The sequence below is a fragment of the Miniopterus schreibersii genome (genome assembly GCF_964146895.1).
Source record: "Miniopterus schreibersii genome assembly, chromosome: 13".
NCBI classification, from domain to species: domain Eukaryota; kingdom Metazoa; phylum Chordata; class Mammalia; order Chiroptera; family Miniopteridae; genus Miniopterus; species Miniopterus schreibersii.
In genome coordinates this window covers 21939831-21954399 of record NC_138113.1, presented here as the reverse complement: position 1 = coordinate 21954399, position 14569 = coordinate 21939831, and the positions used below count along the sequence as shown (strand labels likewise).

Sequence of the window (14569 nt, the reverse complement as noted above, 5' to 3'; positions counted from 1 at the left end):
TTGTAATTAGTGGGTGGGTGAGATGAAAACTCATAGTAATTGAGAGATTCTTTCCTGCTATAGGCTAGGGTTATGATTTTTAAATCAGTATAGCATTTCTTCTGTTAACTGATTTCTCAAATCAAGCAGTGTACTAAACACAGGGCTTCATAAACATTTTTTTCTACCTATAGATAAGATTCCTTCTTTTTTTCCCCCAAAACTTTATCTTAATGTGCTTCAGTGGGAGGGGTGATTTCATCATAAGAAAGAGGATCCTAGAGGGGCATGGAATGTATTTTTATTTTTTATTTTGAAGAAATTAAAGAACTACAGAAAGTTGCAAAGATAGGACACAAAGAGCCTATGTTCTCTCCACTCACTTTTCCCCAGTGGTTACACCTTATGTAACTATAGTTATCAAAACCAGGAATTTTATATTGGTACAATGTGTGTATATAGTTCTCATATTTTATCACATGTAGATTCCTGTAACCATCACCACAGTGAAGATAGGAAACTTTTTCATTATCACAAATATCCCCCTGGCACTACCCCACTGTGGTCATACCACTCACTCCCCCCTCCCCAAACAGTAGCAAACCACTAATTTGTTCTCATTTTCTATAATTTTGTTATTTTGCAGTGGTTATGTACATGGACTAATAAAGTATGTTTTAAGATTTTGCTTTTTTCACTCAGCATTAATGCCCCTAAAATCCATCCAAGTTGTTGTGTGTTCATTCTGAATATGTTTTTAAAGTAAAAGTAAGTGCCCTGTTAACTCACTGGACTAAAATTCAGTCCACCCAAAACTGCCCAACCTCAGGTTTAAAAAGGCCTATAAATTTTGTGGGCATTTTAAATTGTAAATATATATAATTATGATAAATATATAAACACATAGTCTTAAAGTAGCTTGTGTATTTGAATTAAATATGCAGAGCTTATACATATTAAGTTTACAAAGCTTAGAAGTGGTATAAGATTAGTGTTCATTGGTTATCCTGTTTTGTAAATGGATTTTCATTTAAACAGGCAAAATTTAGGGAAGATTTTTTTTTTTGCTTTCTTTGAAATCATTTCAATTTACATAACGTTATAAGAACAGTATAGCGAACTCTTGCATATACTTCATTTACTAACTTACAACATTTTGCCACATTATTATTCATTCCCTTTGCCTGTCAATCTGTATTTACACAAAGATATATAAAATTTATTTTCTCGTAACTGTTTGGGCTTAGGTTGCACATATCACCCTTTACCCTTAAATATGTCAATATATAATTCCACAGAACAAGGTTATTCTCTTATGTAACTACAGCACAATTAGCAAATTTAGGAAATTTAAAATTGAATATTTTTGTCTAATAAAATTTATGCATCAGTTTTATCAATTATTTTCTTTTTTTGTTATTTCCTTCCCCTCTCCTGTATGAATTTTGTTTTTTCTCTTTAATTTTCTCTAACCTGAAACAGTTCTTTAGCCTTTGTCTTTTATGACATTAACAGTTTTACAGAATATAGGCCAGTTATTTTATGGAATGTTCCTCATGATGGTTCCCCATGATTTGCTTCAGGTTATGCATCCTGCCTAGTATGCCACAGGAGTGGTGTTTTTCTTGGGGAATTAAATCTAAAAACACACAGTGTTTATGGCATCTCATTAGTGATGTTAATTTTGATCACCAGGTGAAGATGTTGGATTTCTCCATTATATAGTTACTGTCTTTACCATTATAAGTAATAAGTAATCTGTGGGCAAACACTTTGAGACCATGCAAATATTTTGCTCCATCAAACTCCCTAAGATTTAGGGATGTTTCCTAATGATTTTTGCTCATACCTTTATTTTGAGGATTCAAAGTCAGTGAGAGTCAGCCTTTCTGAATTAACTTCTGAAAATTCAACTGGTGTTTGGAAAAATTTATTTACTTATTTGTTTTAAGGCTTTGATCTGTATGCATTACATATAATAATTGCTAGTTAGCTTTAACTTAAAATGTTTTTTAAACCTCTTCGTTTATTTTCAATCCTTTGCTGCCCTCTGCAGGTCTATGAATATAAATCTTTGGAGCAAGGTAAGCACTCCTAATACAGCAAATCATAAGGTGATGTATAAAAAGCTATTAAGAGCAAGAATTATGCTATACACATTTGTGGTATATTATTAAAAGTTAGTGAGTTTAGAATCTTAAAGTTGGTAGTTTTAAAACTGCCTTTCTGGATCATGAAATTTATTATTGAAGCAATCCTTGTCCTAAATTCTTCATAAGGTTTTTAATTTTTCCAAAAGACGGCTGTAAACATTATTGCATTGACATTTGACCATAGAGATTTAATAATTAATTTTTTTAAAAAACATATCTTTATTGATTTCAGAGAGAGGAAGAGAGAGAGAGAGAAACAGCGATGATGAGAGAGTCATCATTGATTGGCTGCCTCCTGCACACCCCTGACTGGGGATCGAGCCCACGACCTGGGCATGTGCCCTGACCGGGAATCGAACCTCAATCTCCTGGATCCTAGGTCGGTGCCCAGCCAGGCAATAATTAATTTTTAAAATATATACATTCAGATACATTTATGTAAGTGTGTTATATATGAATGACATACAGACCAATTTTGAACTGATGTCCTTTTAAGAAGTTAACTGCTTTTATTCAGGAAGTACAATTATCTTTATGTTGAATTACAAGAAATAGTTGTAACTTAATAAAATGAGAATGTGCATTGTTGATTCGATTTCCAATTTAACTATTTTTTTAAATAAATTTTATTCAGTTTTGTTTCTAGTATTCTGCTATTCAAACTAGTCAATTATAGTATATGGTGAGGATAGTTATATTTGTAAATAATTTTTTGACTAGAATGGTTTTTTATTGCTTTATTCATTAAGTGTGTCTTTGTTCAAAATTTTGTATTAAATGTGGCTATCTTAATGTAAGCCTACAACTTCTGATAGAATTTATTGTCTGTTTTCTGTACATGTCTGTATTGGTTAAAAAACACAGGTGATGATTGTTTTACTTTGTTTTTGAACAGTTTCTACCTTAATTGTCCTTTGAATTGCCATTAAATGCAGCATGATTCTCATGGAGTGAAGTGTGGGATATGGTTAATTTTGTCTAATTTTCATATTAGCAAATAGGGAGTAGTAGAAGTAACTGCAGTTTGAGTTAACACTTATAACATGTGCCAGGTGCTATTTTAAGTGCAAATAAATGTCATAGAATACACATAGCATAGTTTTATTTCATAATTTCTCACTCATAACACTTTGGAAAACAATTATGTTTTCATTCTTCAGCCCAAGGATTTATAGCCAAATATTGTGTTCAAAAATTGTAAGTCAGTGCTATCGATTTTGTAATCATTTTCATCATAAAATATATATTTGGGTGTTTTTTTAATTATAATTTTACCAGCAGAATTAATTTTGAATAAATGTTGTATATGTTTAGTGTTTATGTATTTAGTTGATAAGAATCCAGGAGAACAAACACATTAGAAGTTCTGGCCCCTTTTGTTTTAATGCCATTAAAATGATTAGGAAAAGGTGGTTGAGAAACTAAAAAATAAAATAAGTGGTCCAGGATATTTTACTTTATTATTTCTGTAATACTTCACTTAAAAGGAAGCAGTTGGTCCATTTTCAACAAGACCAAAAACAGTATGATGAGAAATAATATTGATTGATAATTCCTATAAGCTCTTTCCTATTTATAATAATTCATTTAAAACAATACATAAACAGATCAGTTTAGATGCTTTCTTAGTGGCGTTTCATAAAACACTGCAGTTTTTCTTCAACATGGGTTTGTTTTGGTTTTGTTTTTAAAAGACAACCCTATTATTTAAAAACGAAACAATCTCCTTGGCAGGTGGGGGTGATGTTGAATTACTGTGATATAGAATAATACCTTACTGGGGAGAAGCTTTATTATTTCAAGAATTCAATTTCAGATTGCATTTGTTCTTGTTTGCTTCTCTTGCTGCAATGCACAAATTTTCTGTCTTTCCAGATAACGGAACTGTTGTACAAGGATGGACGTTATTGCCAGGAGCCTCCAGGACCAACGGGTAGTGTTTCAATTTCGATGATTGTAACTTATCCACAAATTCATTCTTCTGTGTAATGATGGGCTAGAAAGATTACAGCAGTAAACATTTTCTTTTTGAAAGTGAAATTTGAAAACATTTGGTAATAAATCTTTAGATTGATAACCACAACATTTTGAGATCCGTGAGTTGTTTGGTTTTATCATAATTACTTTTTTAAAAGACAGGGTTGGGAGGCTTTTTCCTTTTAGGAATTGAGGAAATTCCAATGGAATTTACAGCATCTATGGAAATAGGCTTAAAAATCAGCAGTCTCTATTGTTTATGTGATTTTAATGTTTTATGGGTGTTAATTTTAAACATATAAAGTAGTAAAGAGGTCTTGTAGATTTTTTTCACTTAAATATAATTTATTACATTATTTGACATTCAGTGATTTTCATTTTTTTAATATAATGCGGCCTAGAATATATGGTTTTCTATAAGAAGGTACCCTTCTTGAAAGTTCAAATTTTCTATCCTAGGTATTAACACATGGCCCTATACATTTTATGCTTGAATGCATAGAAAAATTACTATTGTTACAAAACATCTTTGTTAATCTTGGTTTTTCATTGGTTAATAGGCAACTCTCCACAGGATTACTGTATCTGCTTATTAAAATTATTTAACTTTCTATGCTCAACATTTAACAATCCTTTTTAATTTTAGGTTTCCCTAAATATTGCCGATAAAAAATTAGCATAGAAATGTGTACAAAGCATTTATTTATCCTCACTACTGTGATTTGGACAGGAAAGGGGTAAGGCCTTGGGCAGGACCACTTCTGTCATAGAGTGGTAGAAAAAAAATAGATTGAAGTAAGATTCAGTACTGAAAAGCTGTCACTCGGTCTGAAAATAATTAATATTCCTTTCACTCACCAGTTAGATATGTGCTCCCAAACCACATAATCTCTATGCCTCAGTGATCATTGTTGCCATTTCAGAGCCTCTCATCAGGGTGACATCTCACACCAAAATGATTTCTTATAAATTAATCTTGATAACATGACAGTCTCAGTAATTTTAGTGGAATGCTTTCTCTTGTTTTTTTCCACAGAAGCTGTTGGCTATTTTCTTTATAACTTGATTGACAGCATGAGTGACTCAGAGGTACAGGCCAAGGAGGAGCGTTTGAGACAATACTTCCATCAGCTGAAGGAGATGGTACCATTTCATTTTTTGCTATATAATGCCTGTCCTGCCTGACATGTATCTATTAGATTTGAAATTGCTGCTTTTAAGTACAACCAGACCACTTCTCAATGACATACACGAGTTGGAGACTTAAATTATGTCTGAGATAATTTCTGTTAGACAAATTTCAGTTTGCTTGTCTAAAACTGAGGTGTTTTCTTTCTCCCTTCCTTCTGCACAGAATGTAAAAATTTCTGAAAATATCTACAGAGGCATTCGTAATCTGCTGGATAGCTACCACGTTCCTGAATTGATTAAGGTGTGTGAGAGCTAGTAATCAACTTTTAAAAATGCTTAATTTATATATAAAATCATGTTAAAATTGTATTTAATTATGATGCTTGGTCCAAAAAAAATTATTTAAATGACAGTTAAAGCAAGACTTTTTCATTGATTATTGGTAAATACTGTTTATATATTAAAGAATTCATTTAAAACATTTATTACAATGGTTAATAAAGTATGAACATAATTTCTGGAAAATTTTGGAAAGATGGAAAAATAGCAGTAAAATGAGGCAAGACTTTCAAAATGCTTTTGACATTTGCTAATATATTTTTCTATGTGTTTTCTAATTTAAATCCCAATTTTAGGATGTTCATATGTTGGTTGAAAGAGAGAAGACAGACTCTCGAAAAGTAAGTAGGTTTTTTGAGTAGATTCTACATACTATAAAAACCACGTTTAATGAGAATTCTAAACCGTCTTTATAAAATCAGAGGTTCCTAACATTTTGCCGTCAGTATACCTCTAAGAAGTTGGTAAAAGCTATTCCTCCACTCAGAAAAATCAACATATCTATGAAATTTGCATAGAATATCAGGAGCTTTGTAAACCGCTAGAGTCCTTTCGCAGATCCCCAGATTAATATCCTTGATAGCATTTATGACATTTAGGAAAGGTCAGTATAAAGGGAAGAGTGGCAAGGAGTACATTTTCTTTTTGTAGTAAATTTCTTTCCTTTTTTCTTTCCATTTCTGTAGACTATGCAGATTTCATCATCTGATTTGGAGTCTACACTTGAAAAACTGAAAGCTGAAAATCAACCTGTAGGAGATGTCCTAAAGCAACTCATATTAGTGCTTTGTTCAGAAGAGGTAACATTTGTTTAAATATATCAGATATGCTATTAAGGTAAAAATTCTTTACAGATAAAAGCAAAGCCAAAGTCAGTATTTACTATTTTTATAATTGAATATTATACGTCATGCCTCATTCACATACGTCATGTGAAGAATGCAATTAAATTAAAGGTTAACTAATTTCAACTACACCTTGAATGACATGTTTTCAGGTTTCTGTAGTTTGTTTACAATAATCTGCAAAGTGAATGATAGTAACAGCCGTGATAGGTTTATCATACATGCCAAATGTCCTTTCAAGCCATGGCGCCGGTCTCTTATATCTAGATTGTCAAGCAACTGATACATGCAGTAGTCATTTGCAAGTCAAATATTATGAGGTTGTTAATGCAGGGATTGAAATTCCATTTTCCTGCTGGAAAAAAAGCTCTTTCTGAGATAAAGGGTCTCTTCCCTTTTTTCAGCAGGCGTCCAGCTGTACTTTGTGTTTATTTTAGTGTGTATCTGCAATTTGTGGCATATCACTAGACTTTTAGTTTCTAGTTCAATATGATTTGGTTGTATGCCTGTGATTTTAGGGAAAAAATATAACAGACTTTAAGGTTGAAACATGGTACTGTTAAATTCCAAAATATTTCTTCACATTACTTGGATATTAAACTAGACTGTGAGGAACTTTGCAATGATATCTGTTCTATGTATGGAAATTAGACTGTGAGTAGGGGGTGATTTGGTACATATTTAATCTGGAAGTCTTTTTTATACTGCAGTACTAAAATTAAAACATCAAATTTGGCATAGTGGCCTGTTTTGCATTACAGATAACAAGTCTTTTAAACCCTACATATATATCTTGCCTGTTTTTTAAAAGATGAATGACAATATCAAGGAACAAGGTGAAGTAAATAACATGAATCCATTTATTTTTAAAGTACTCTTAACTTTTTCTACACTTTGAACATTAAAACTAGAAATTTTATATTTTCTTTTATATTTCTTCTTTTTCACCTCTATCCTTTATTTTAGAACATGCAAAAAGCTCTTGAATTGAAAGCAAAATATGAATCAGACATGGTTATCGGTGGCTATGCAGCTTTAATAAATTTGTGCTGTCGACATGATAATGCAGAAGATGCACTGAACCTGAAACAAGAATTGTGAGTACCTGGCACTGAAACAAATCAACGTTAATACCAATATACAGTCCTTGACGGATTGTGTAGATTGAACATTGCTCTCTTATATAATGTAATTTTTAAAAATTCTTTTTTGGCAGTGTTTTTTGCATAATATGAGACTCTGATTAATTACGGCTTGTTTTCAGCAAAGAATCTTTGTTTAAGTATTAGACATTATATTCCTTTAAAGCCAAGGTATTTTTACCAACTTATACAACTGCATATCAAAACAGTGGTGATGGAAACTATTTTATAAGGCTTGTACAGTCAGTCCCCTTTCTTTTTTCTTTTTTTTACAATATCTTTACTGATTTCAGAGAGAGAGAGATAGAAACATGAATGATGAGAGTCGTTGACTCACCGCCTCCTGCGTGTTTCCTGACTGGGGATTAAGCCCGCAGCCCGGGCATGTGCCCCAACTGGGAATTGAACCTCTATCTCCTGGATCCTAGGTCCATGCTCAACGGCGGAGCCACCCCCAGCCAGCAACAGTCCCCTTTCTATGCTGTAGTATATACAAAATTCTGTCCATTTTTCAGGTAGCTTTGGTTTCCTCATTTTGATGGATTTGTCAAATAAAAATGTGTCTCTGGGTATTTCAGTGTTCGTTACAAAGTTTTTGTGTAGGTAATCCTACACAAAACAAGAGTTCCTTCATTCCTATCATCTGCAGATGGAGTGATGCAATTTATATGCAGTGTTAGAGTTTTATTTCTTTTGTCACTTCATATGTAATAACAAGTGAATGTGAATATGGCTTCAAAAATACACTTTAACTGAAATGTAGAGGCCAATATTAATAACAATTCAGACCATCTGATGAGTTTTTGAAAGTGATAAAATGGATATTGCTGTTCTTTGTGCAGTTAATCAACTTTTGACATAATATAAATGTGGCTTTTAACTTTTAGTGACCGTTTAGATTCATCTGCTGTCCTTGACACCAACAAGTATGTAGGCCTTGTAAGAGTATTGGGGAAACATGGCAAACTCCAAGGTAAGCCTGGGCTTATAAAGGAAATATGTGATGCAAGTATCTTGCCACTGGAATACAATGTGAATTGATATTAATGGTATATCGTGTCCTGCAAAGTGCTTGAACACTTTGCATATAAATTTGCATGTGAATCCAGCCAGAGCAGCATGGACAGTGTAGGCCATTAGTTTTAATGGATTGGCAAGCTTGTCATTTACATTTGCACAGCTCAGTGCTTTTTGCATTTCTGCAGCCTACTTTTTATCAGCATTACTGTTTGGATTGAGTTTGAAGATCATGACTTATGGCGCAATATGCTTATATGCCTGCACTAATGGCTTTGTTTTTGCTTTAGAATGTCTGAGGACCAAACATAAAACTTATAAACATAACCTTTAAGAAGTCTTTGTCGTCTTACCTTTTGATAACATTAACAAAATGTATACTTTAACAAGTTTTTATTTAGAAGTTTGCAGGGAAAGCCTAGATGATTATGTAGCTGATGTGCATAATCTGATTTTCTCATTGTTGAGATAATGCTAAGCCAAATATAATTAATTACATTTGATATATACTTACTATTTGCTTGTTTCTTAACTTTCTCATTGGGTTTTATTTTGAAACTTCCTTTTTAGCCTTCCTTACTTCCTTTTATTTCTAGAGATTTAAAAACTTTTTATAGTGAAAAATGTATGGAGAGACTATTTGATTTGAAAATTGAATTTTTTCCTAGGAAGCCTTTCTAACAGAAAATTCTTTATAAGGATTAGCCTGCTTTTTAAAAACCACGTTTTGTAAAGTGGTCAAAACATTTTGCCTGTGCAATAATTAAGAGCAACATTATAAAAATGCACTTATTCTATATCCTAAAATGTTTGTTTCTGCCTTCCTAATGAAGCTTAATGAATCTAATGTATTAACATGCAGTCTTTTGGAAAGCTTTCATTGGCTCTGCTTGGCTAATTAGTATCGACATAGCAAACAGGCCCTATCGGTATCAGACCATTAGTCTGGCTGTATATACAGTGTAAACACATCTTTATTATCTGGCTTCCTGACAAGCCATCTGCTGAAGAAACAATGGTGTGATTTAGCAGATGTTAGCTCTGAACGATAAAAGCATCCATTTAGAAGGATCTTAACAGCTATAGGGCAGACCGTACCAGGGTTATGTGGTGCAGAGTGGGCACACAGTCCCTATCTATAATTTGTAGTCAAAGTTGCAGGGAAATGATAAAACCATGCTATTGTGGATTTATAATTGTAGTCTCGTTTAGAAATGCAAGTAGTAATTAACTTGAAATCGGCATTATACACTAGAATTTACATTCCTGCTGGGCTTGAAATGCTGTTTTAATAGCAGTTTGTTTTCCCTACATGAAATTACCTAAGGGTCTTTTGTGTTCCTTCATTGTAGATGCTATTAACATTCTAAAGGAAATGAAAGAGAAGGATGTTCTTATCAAAGATACAACAGTCTTGTCCTTTTTTCACATCCTAAATGGCGCAGCTTTAAGAGGTGAAACTGAAACAGTGAAACAGTTACATGAAGCCATCGTGACTCTAGGGTTAACGAAACCATCTACCTCCATAAGTTCCCCATTGGTCACTCTGTATCTTGAAAAGTAAGTTAATGGAATTTTGAATTTTAAATATTGGCATTAAAAGAATGAGTCTAATCATTTGGGGATTATACTTTGTAAATACTGTATGGTGCTGTGGAAGCCTTGAAGGTTATTTGCCAGAATAAGGGGACTTCTATGGACTAGGTGACCTTTAAAATCACCAGCAGCTCTGTGGTCCTGTGGATTACTTCTTGATGGGATGGTCTATGGTGAATTTTTATAGGGCACGTGATGATATTACTTGAAATTGAATCTAATTTTTTTCAGTTTTGAGCCTTATAAGTGTTTATTGTTAATAAATACTGTATAAGAAAAAAGGATTCCCTGGGGCTTTTGATTATGCATCATGACTGTTAATCAGGTAACAGTGTAGCAGCATCTCTTCAGTGCTCCTTTTCTCCATATGGTATTTTGTTTTAATTGCATGTACCAATACAGTTTTTCTAGCTTTGGTAAATATTATAGAAGATGTCTGTGTGCCTTGTGAGAAAATGAATTTTGTTGATAGGGCAAGATTTACTCAATTTAAAATTGTTCTTTTTGAAATGCTCATGTTGGTGTCCAATTTAAAGTATTATTTGCAATGCAAATCATGAAATCAGTGTACTCTCTTGTAATGAGTGAAACATTTTAGTAAGATGATTAAGTACTCTTTATTATCTTTTCCTTTTGTGTGTGTTTGTTTTTTTAATTTCCTAGATCTTAACTCTTTGTCATCTTTTCCATGGCTTAATGCAGTTTTTAATCTGCTTATTTCCTGATTGGGGCTTTCTGATTTTAGTATGGATGTTGTCTTATCAATGCCAGGAGGAAAATAAAAGATACATCTTAATGGTTCTTCTATTTTTCCCAAGTTTCTGGTAATTTTTCTTTATTTATTAGAGGGTATGATTAATTAAATATAATGAATGGTTTAGTATTGAATGTAAAATGTAGAATAAAAAACATCTCCTTTAACTATGTTAGGAAATGTGTATATAAATATGTATGTATACATGCACATGCACGTTTTATGAAATAATTCCTTTGCCATCCTATCAAAAAATAGTTTATCAAGGTAGATGGTTGGCCAAATCTTAACCTTCACAATCTCAGCATTACATCCTTTTAAAGAAATAGTGATTCAAACAATTACTGTGTTATTGAGTTCACATTCACAGCCAACTGTATATAGAAATCCTATAATTAATATGCTTCCTACTAGAATTTTTTGATTGTTTAAAAAAGACCCATCTCTGCAAATTGCATGTGGAGCTCTGCATAGGGATTTGAAAGAATGGGCCCGGTGCCCAGAAGAATTAGGCCCTCCTCCACTATTGGGCAAAAATAAAATAATTAACAATGGAAATGAGGCCATGGTAGAAAAGTATCTTACAAATAGAAATACTTTCAAGATAGAGCAGACACAAAAGTTTTCCAAAAGAGGTCTGCAGATGGGGCTCATGAACCAAGGAGAGTTTACCCAAGAGAACATGGGCTTCAGACTTAACCTGGAGCATGCTCTGTGCTTTTGATTTTAAGTACAGCCAGAGAATTGTATGTCTCAGTAAAATTTAGCTATTCCTGTTAATTGGGCTAGAGAGGTCTAAATTAGCATCTTTTCTTTCATGATTTCTTACCCTTTTTACATACATAGAGAAATTACCACCTTTTATTTTTATTTGCCTAGGGTTTTTGGTGTTTTGTTTTTGTTTTTGTTTCACTATCTTTGCTTTGCAGAGACAGTCTCCATGACAAGATCGTTCACATTCCCCTATCATAATAAAAAAGGTTTTGTTGATTGTTTTAGAGTCATGAGAATAATGAAAAGGAGACAAAGGAAATTTCTTGTTTATAAATTGCAAAAAACAGTAGCAGCACTCCTAGTTGGGGATAAATTGAAGGAAAAAAATTGACTTTGAAACTTTTTTCCCCCCCCAATTGTGTTTTCCGCAGCTGATGGAAGGTAGCTAATTAATTCAGAATCTTGACAAGTGCAGTACTAGGATTAACTGCACTAGTCTGCCAAAAAGTCCACATGTATTTGATTTGATTAAATATTTTTAATCTTCAATAATATAATGTAATTGACCTCAGCAGGTATGAGCTCAACTGGGAAATGAATCTTAGTTATTCAAATTTGAGATAAAATTATGAAAAACATTCCAGAACATCATAGAGTCTTCATTATTTCATTCAAAGGCAAGCATGTTTTTGGAATGTCATTGCAAAGACTCTTAAGAGGCTGTTACTTACACATTGTAATTCTGGAACAAATTCATGAGATGGAGTTTCTTAGAAAGGTGGTCTTTAAGATTCAGTAGATTTTAATTTTGACCTGACTTCCAGCATTAGAAAAAACACAGGAGAAATTAACACTATCAATTTGTTACTTGGATAATGTATAAAAAGCTTTATGGATATGGAATATAATACACTTTGTTTTTATTCATTTGCTAAAATAACAACAGGTTTACCCAATTATAAATAAGTTGGTAAACTAATGTGCTTCTGTATTATCAAAAATGATAATATTTGCATTGAACAGAAAAATATGCAGAGTTGAACAAAATTTTCATGTGTTCCATTTACATTAGGATTGTTCTATAAGCCATGTGTCCACATGTAGCCCATATGAATGTTATTTTAAACATTTTCTTTCGTGGCTATTTAAATTTTTTTTAATTGAAATCATGCTTGATTCTAGGAAATGACTGGAATCCTCCATATTAAGGAAAAAGGAAATGCTTTAAAAGAACCTTGATTAGTCTTTATGCAATGGTAAAGGAAATGAAATTACTAAAATCTGGACCATTGGGTCTAAAGGCATAAGAATTTGTATGATGCAGTTTCAGATTCACTTGTTTTATAGCTGATCTACTTTGGTTTCTTTGCATATGAAAAATATCTCAAGCTGTTTAACTGGATTATTTAGTACAACTGATCAAAGAAGCTTTAATTTTTGCTTTCCAGTAAAGATTTTTCTGTGCTGATTTGTGCTATAATCTGTATTGTACCCACATAAATTTCATTTAAGTGAATCATAGACTTTCTATATCCTACTTTCAGAACTCTTCCTGAATTAACCTTAGTTCTTCATTAAAGGTCACAATTTCTATTAGATAACAATGTTTTTAAAACTCACTGTAACACTTTAATATGTTACATAAATGGGAAATATTTTATTAAATGCTGGTTATTCTGTCATATACACTCCCCTTCAATTTTAGCATCTTTATTTGTACTAGATACTTTTATTATTTGTGGGAATGCTTTCCTTCTACAGTAAAACTCTTTAAGTGCTGAAAGGAAATTAAGGAGGTTTGGCTCTTTTACTCCATTATTGCAATTAAGAATTTAGCATCATCAGTGCCAAAGGACAAAAGTGTTTCATTTGCCCTAGGGGGACAGGACAGTGATAAGATGATTTTTCGTCAAGGATCATTGGGTCGTAATTAAGTTACATTCATGGCTATTGCTTTTTGAAGGATGATTGGTAAATGACAGGCTTCATGTGCTTAGTGCGGACAGTGTTCAGTAGGGTTTTTTCTCCCTCTGTCAGAAAATCCTGTTGAGCCTGATAATGTAAATGTGGCATTTTATTCTGAACAAAAGAGCAGGGAAATGAGCTATCTTGTCTAATCATTCAGTTGTTTAACACCGACTTCCAGTTTAGACTCAATTGGCTGGAAAGCACTTGACATGTGAAGTTAGTTAGTGCTGTTCGGAACGCATGTTTGAGTAAATTTTAAAGTAAGTGACAGCTAAATTGTACCTAGGGAAATTACAAAGCCTTCAACACAGTTAATTTTTTGGGGAGGATTAGTTGTAATTGCAACACCAGTCTCCTTGAAGATTCCTCATTTATAGATGATGAACAGAAAAAAAACATTTAGCTCTTTCAAGGGCTGGTTCTCTTAACAGAATAATTTTTGTGAAGATGATGGTTTCTCCTGAATTGATTTCTCTCCAAACTGAACATCTGCTTAAAATTTACAGAACAGTTTGTTTTTAGAATGTAGAGGTGTTTCCCCCCCCTTAAAAACTTTTTTCTCCCCCAAAACCCTTCTTTTCTCTAGTGATTTCAGATTTTGAGAGCTTTTTATACAGTAAGCCCTTAAGTAAATTACCACTTCCCTAGCACTTTATGCATAATGTTGAAGCACTTTATTCCAATTAAAAATAAAGATTTGTCAGTTTTTGGTTGTTAAAATTAAGTGTAGTCTCTGGATTGGAAAGTTATAACTAAGGAGACTAAGTTTAAAGCTATTGATAGGTGTTCTGGTTGCTCTGGTTCTTGTTTTAACAATTCAAGATCATATGAAACACATTTGTGAGTTTTACAATTATATATAGTAAGGAATTTGGGTCAGGAGTGCTTTGTTTCCTGGTATCTTTAAGTAGATATCTTTATGATCAGTAAATCCCTTTTATGAATGTATGTCGA

General features: G+C 32.7%; 1 protein-coding gene across 1 annotated transcript in view; it reads left to right on the top strand.

Moving 5' to 3' along the window:
• LRPPRC (leucine rich pentatricopeptide repeat containing) overlaps positions 1-14569 on the top strand; it is an 86963-nt gene that overhangs the window by 34198 nt on the left and 38196 nt on the right. Inside the window, exons 15-23 of the mRNA XM_081157253.1 lie at positions 2036-2063; positions 4008-4065; positions 5146-5252; positions 5464-5541; positions 5876-5920; positions 6266-6379; positions 7391-7521; positions 8454-8539; positions 9936-10143. Of these exons, the coding sequence (XP_081013379.1) occupies positions 2036-2063; positions 4008-4065; positions 5146-5252; positions 5464-5541; positions 5876-5920; positions 6266-6379; positions 7391-7521; positions 8454-8539; positions 9936-10143 (855 nt within the window). The remainder of the gene's footprint in view (positions 1-2035; positions 2064-4007; positions 4066-5145; positions 5253-5463; positions 5542-5875; positions 5921-6265; positions 6380-7390; positions 7522-8453; positions 8540-9935; positions 10144-14569) is intronic.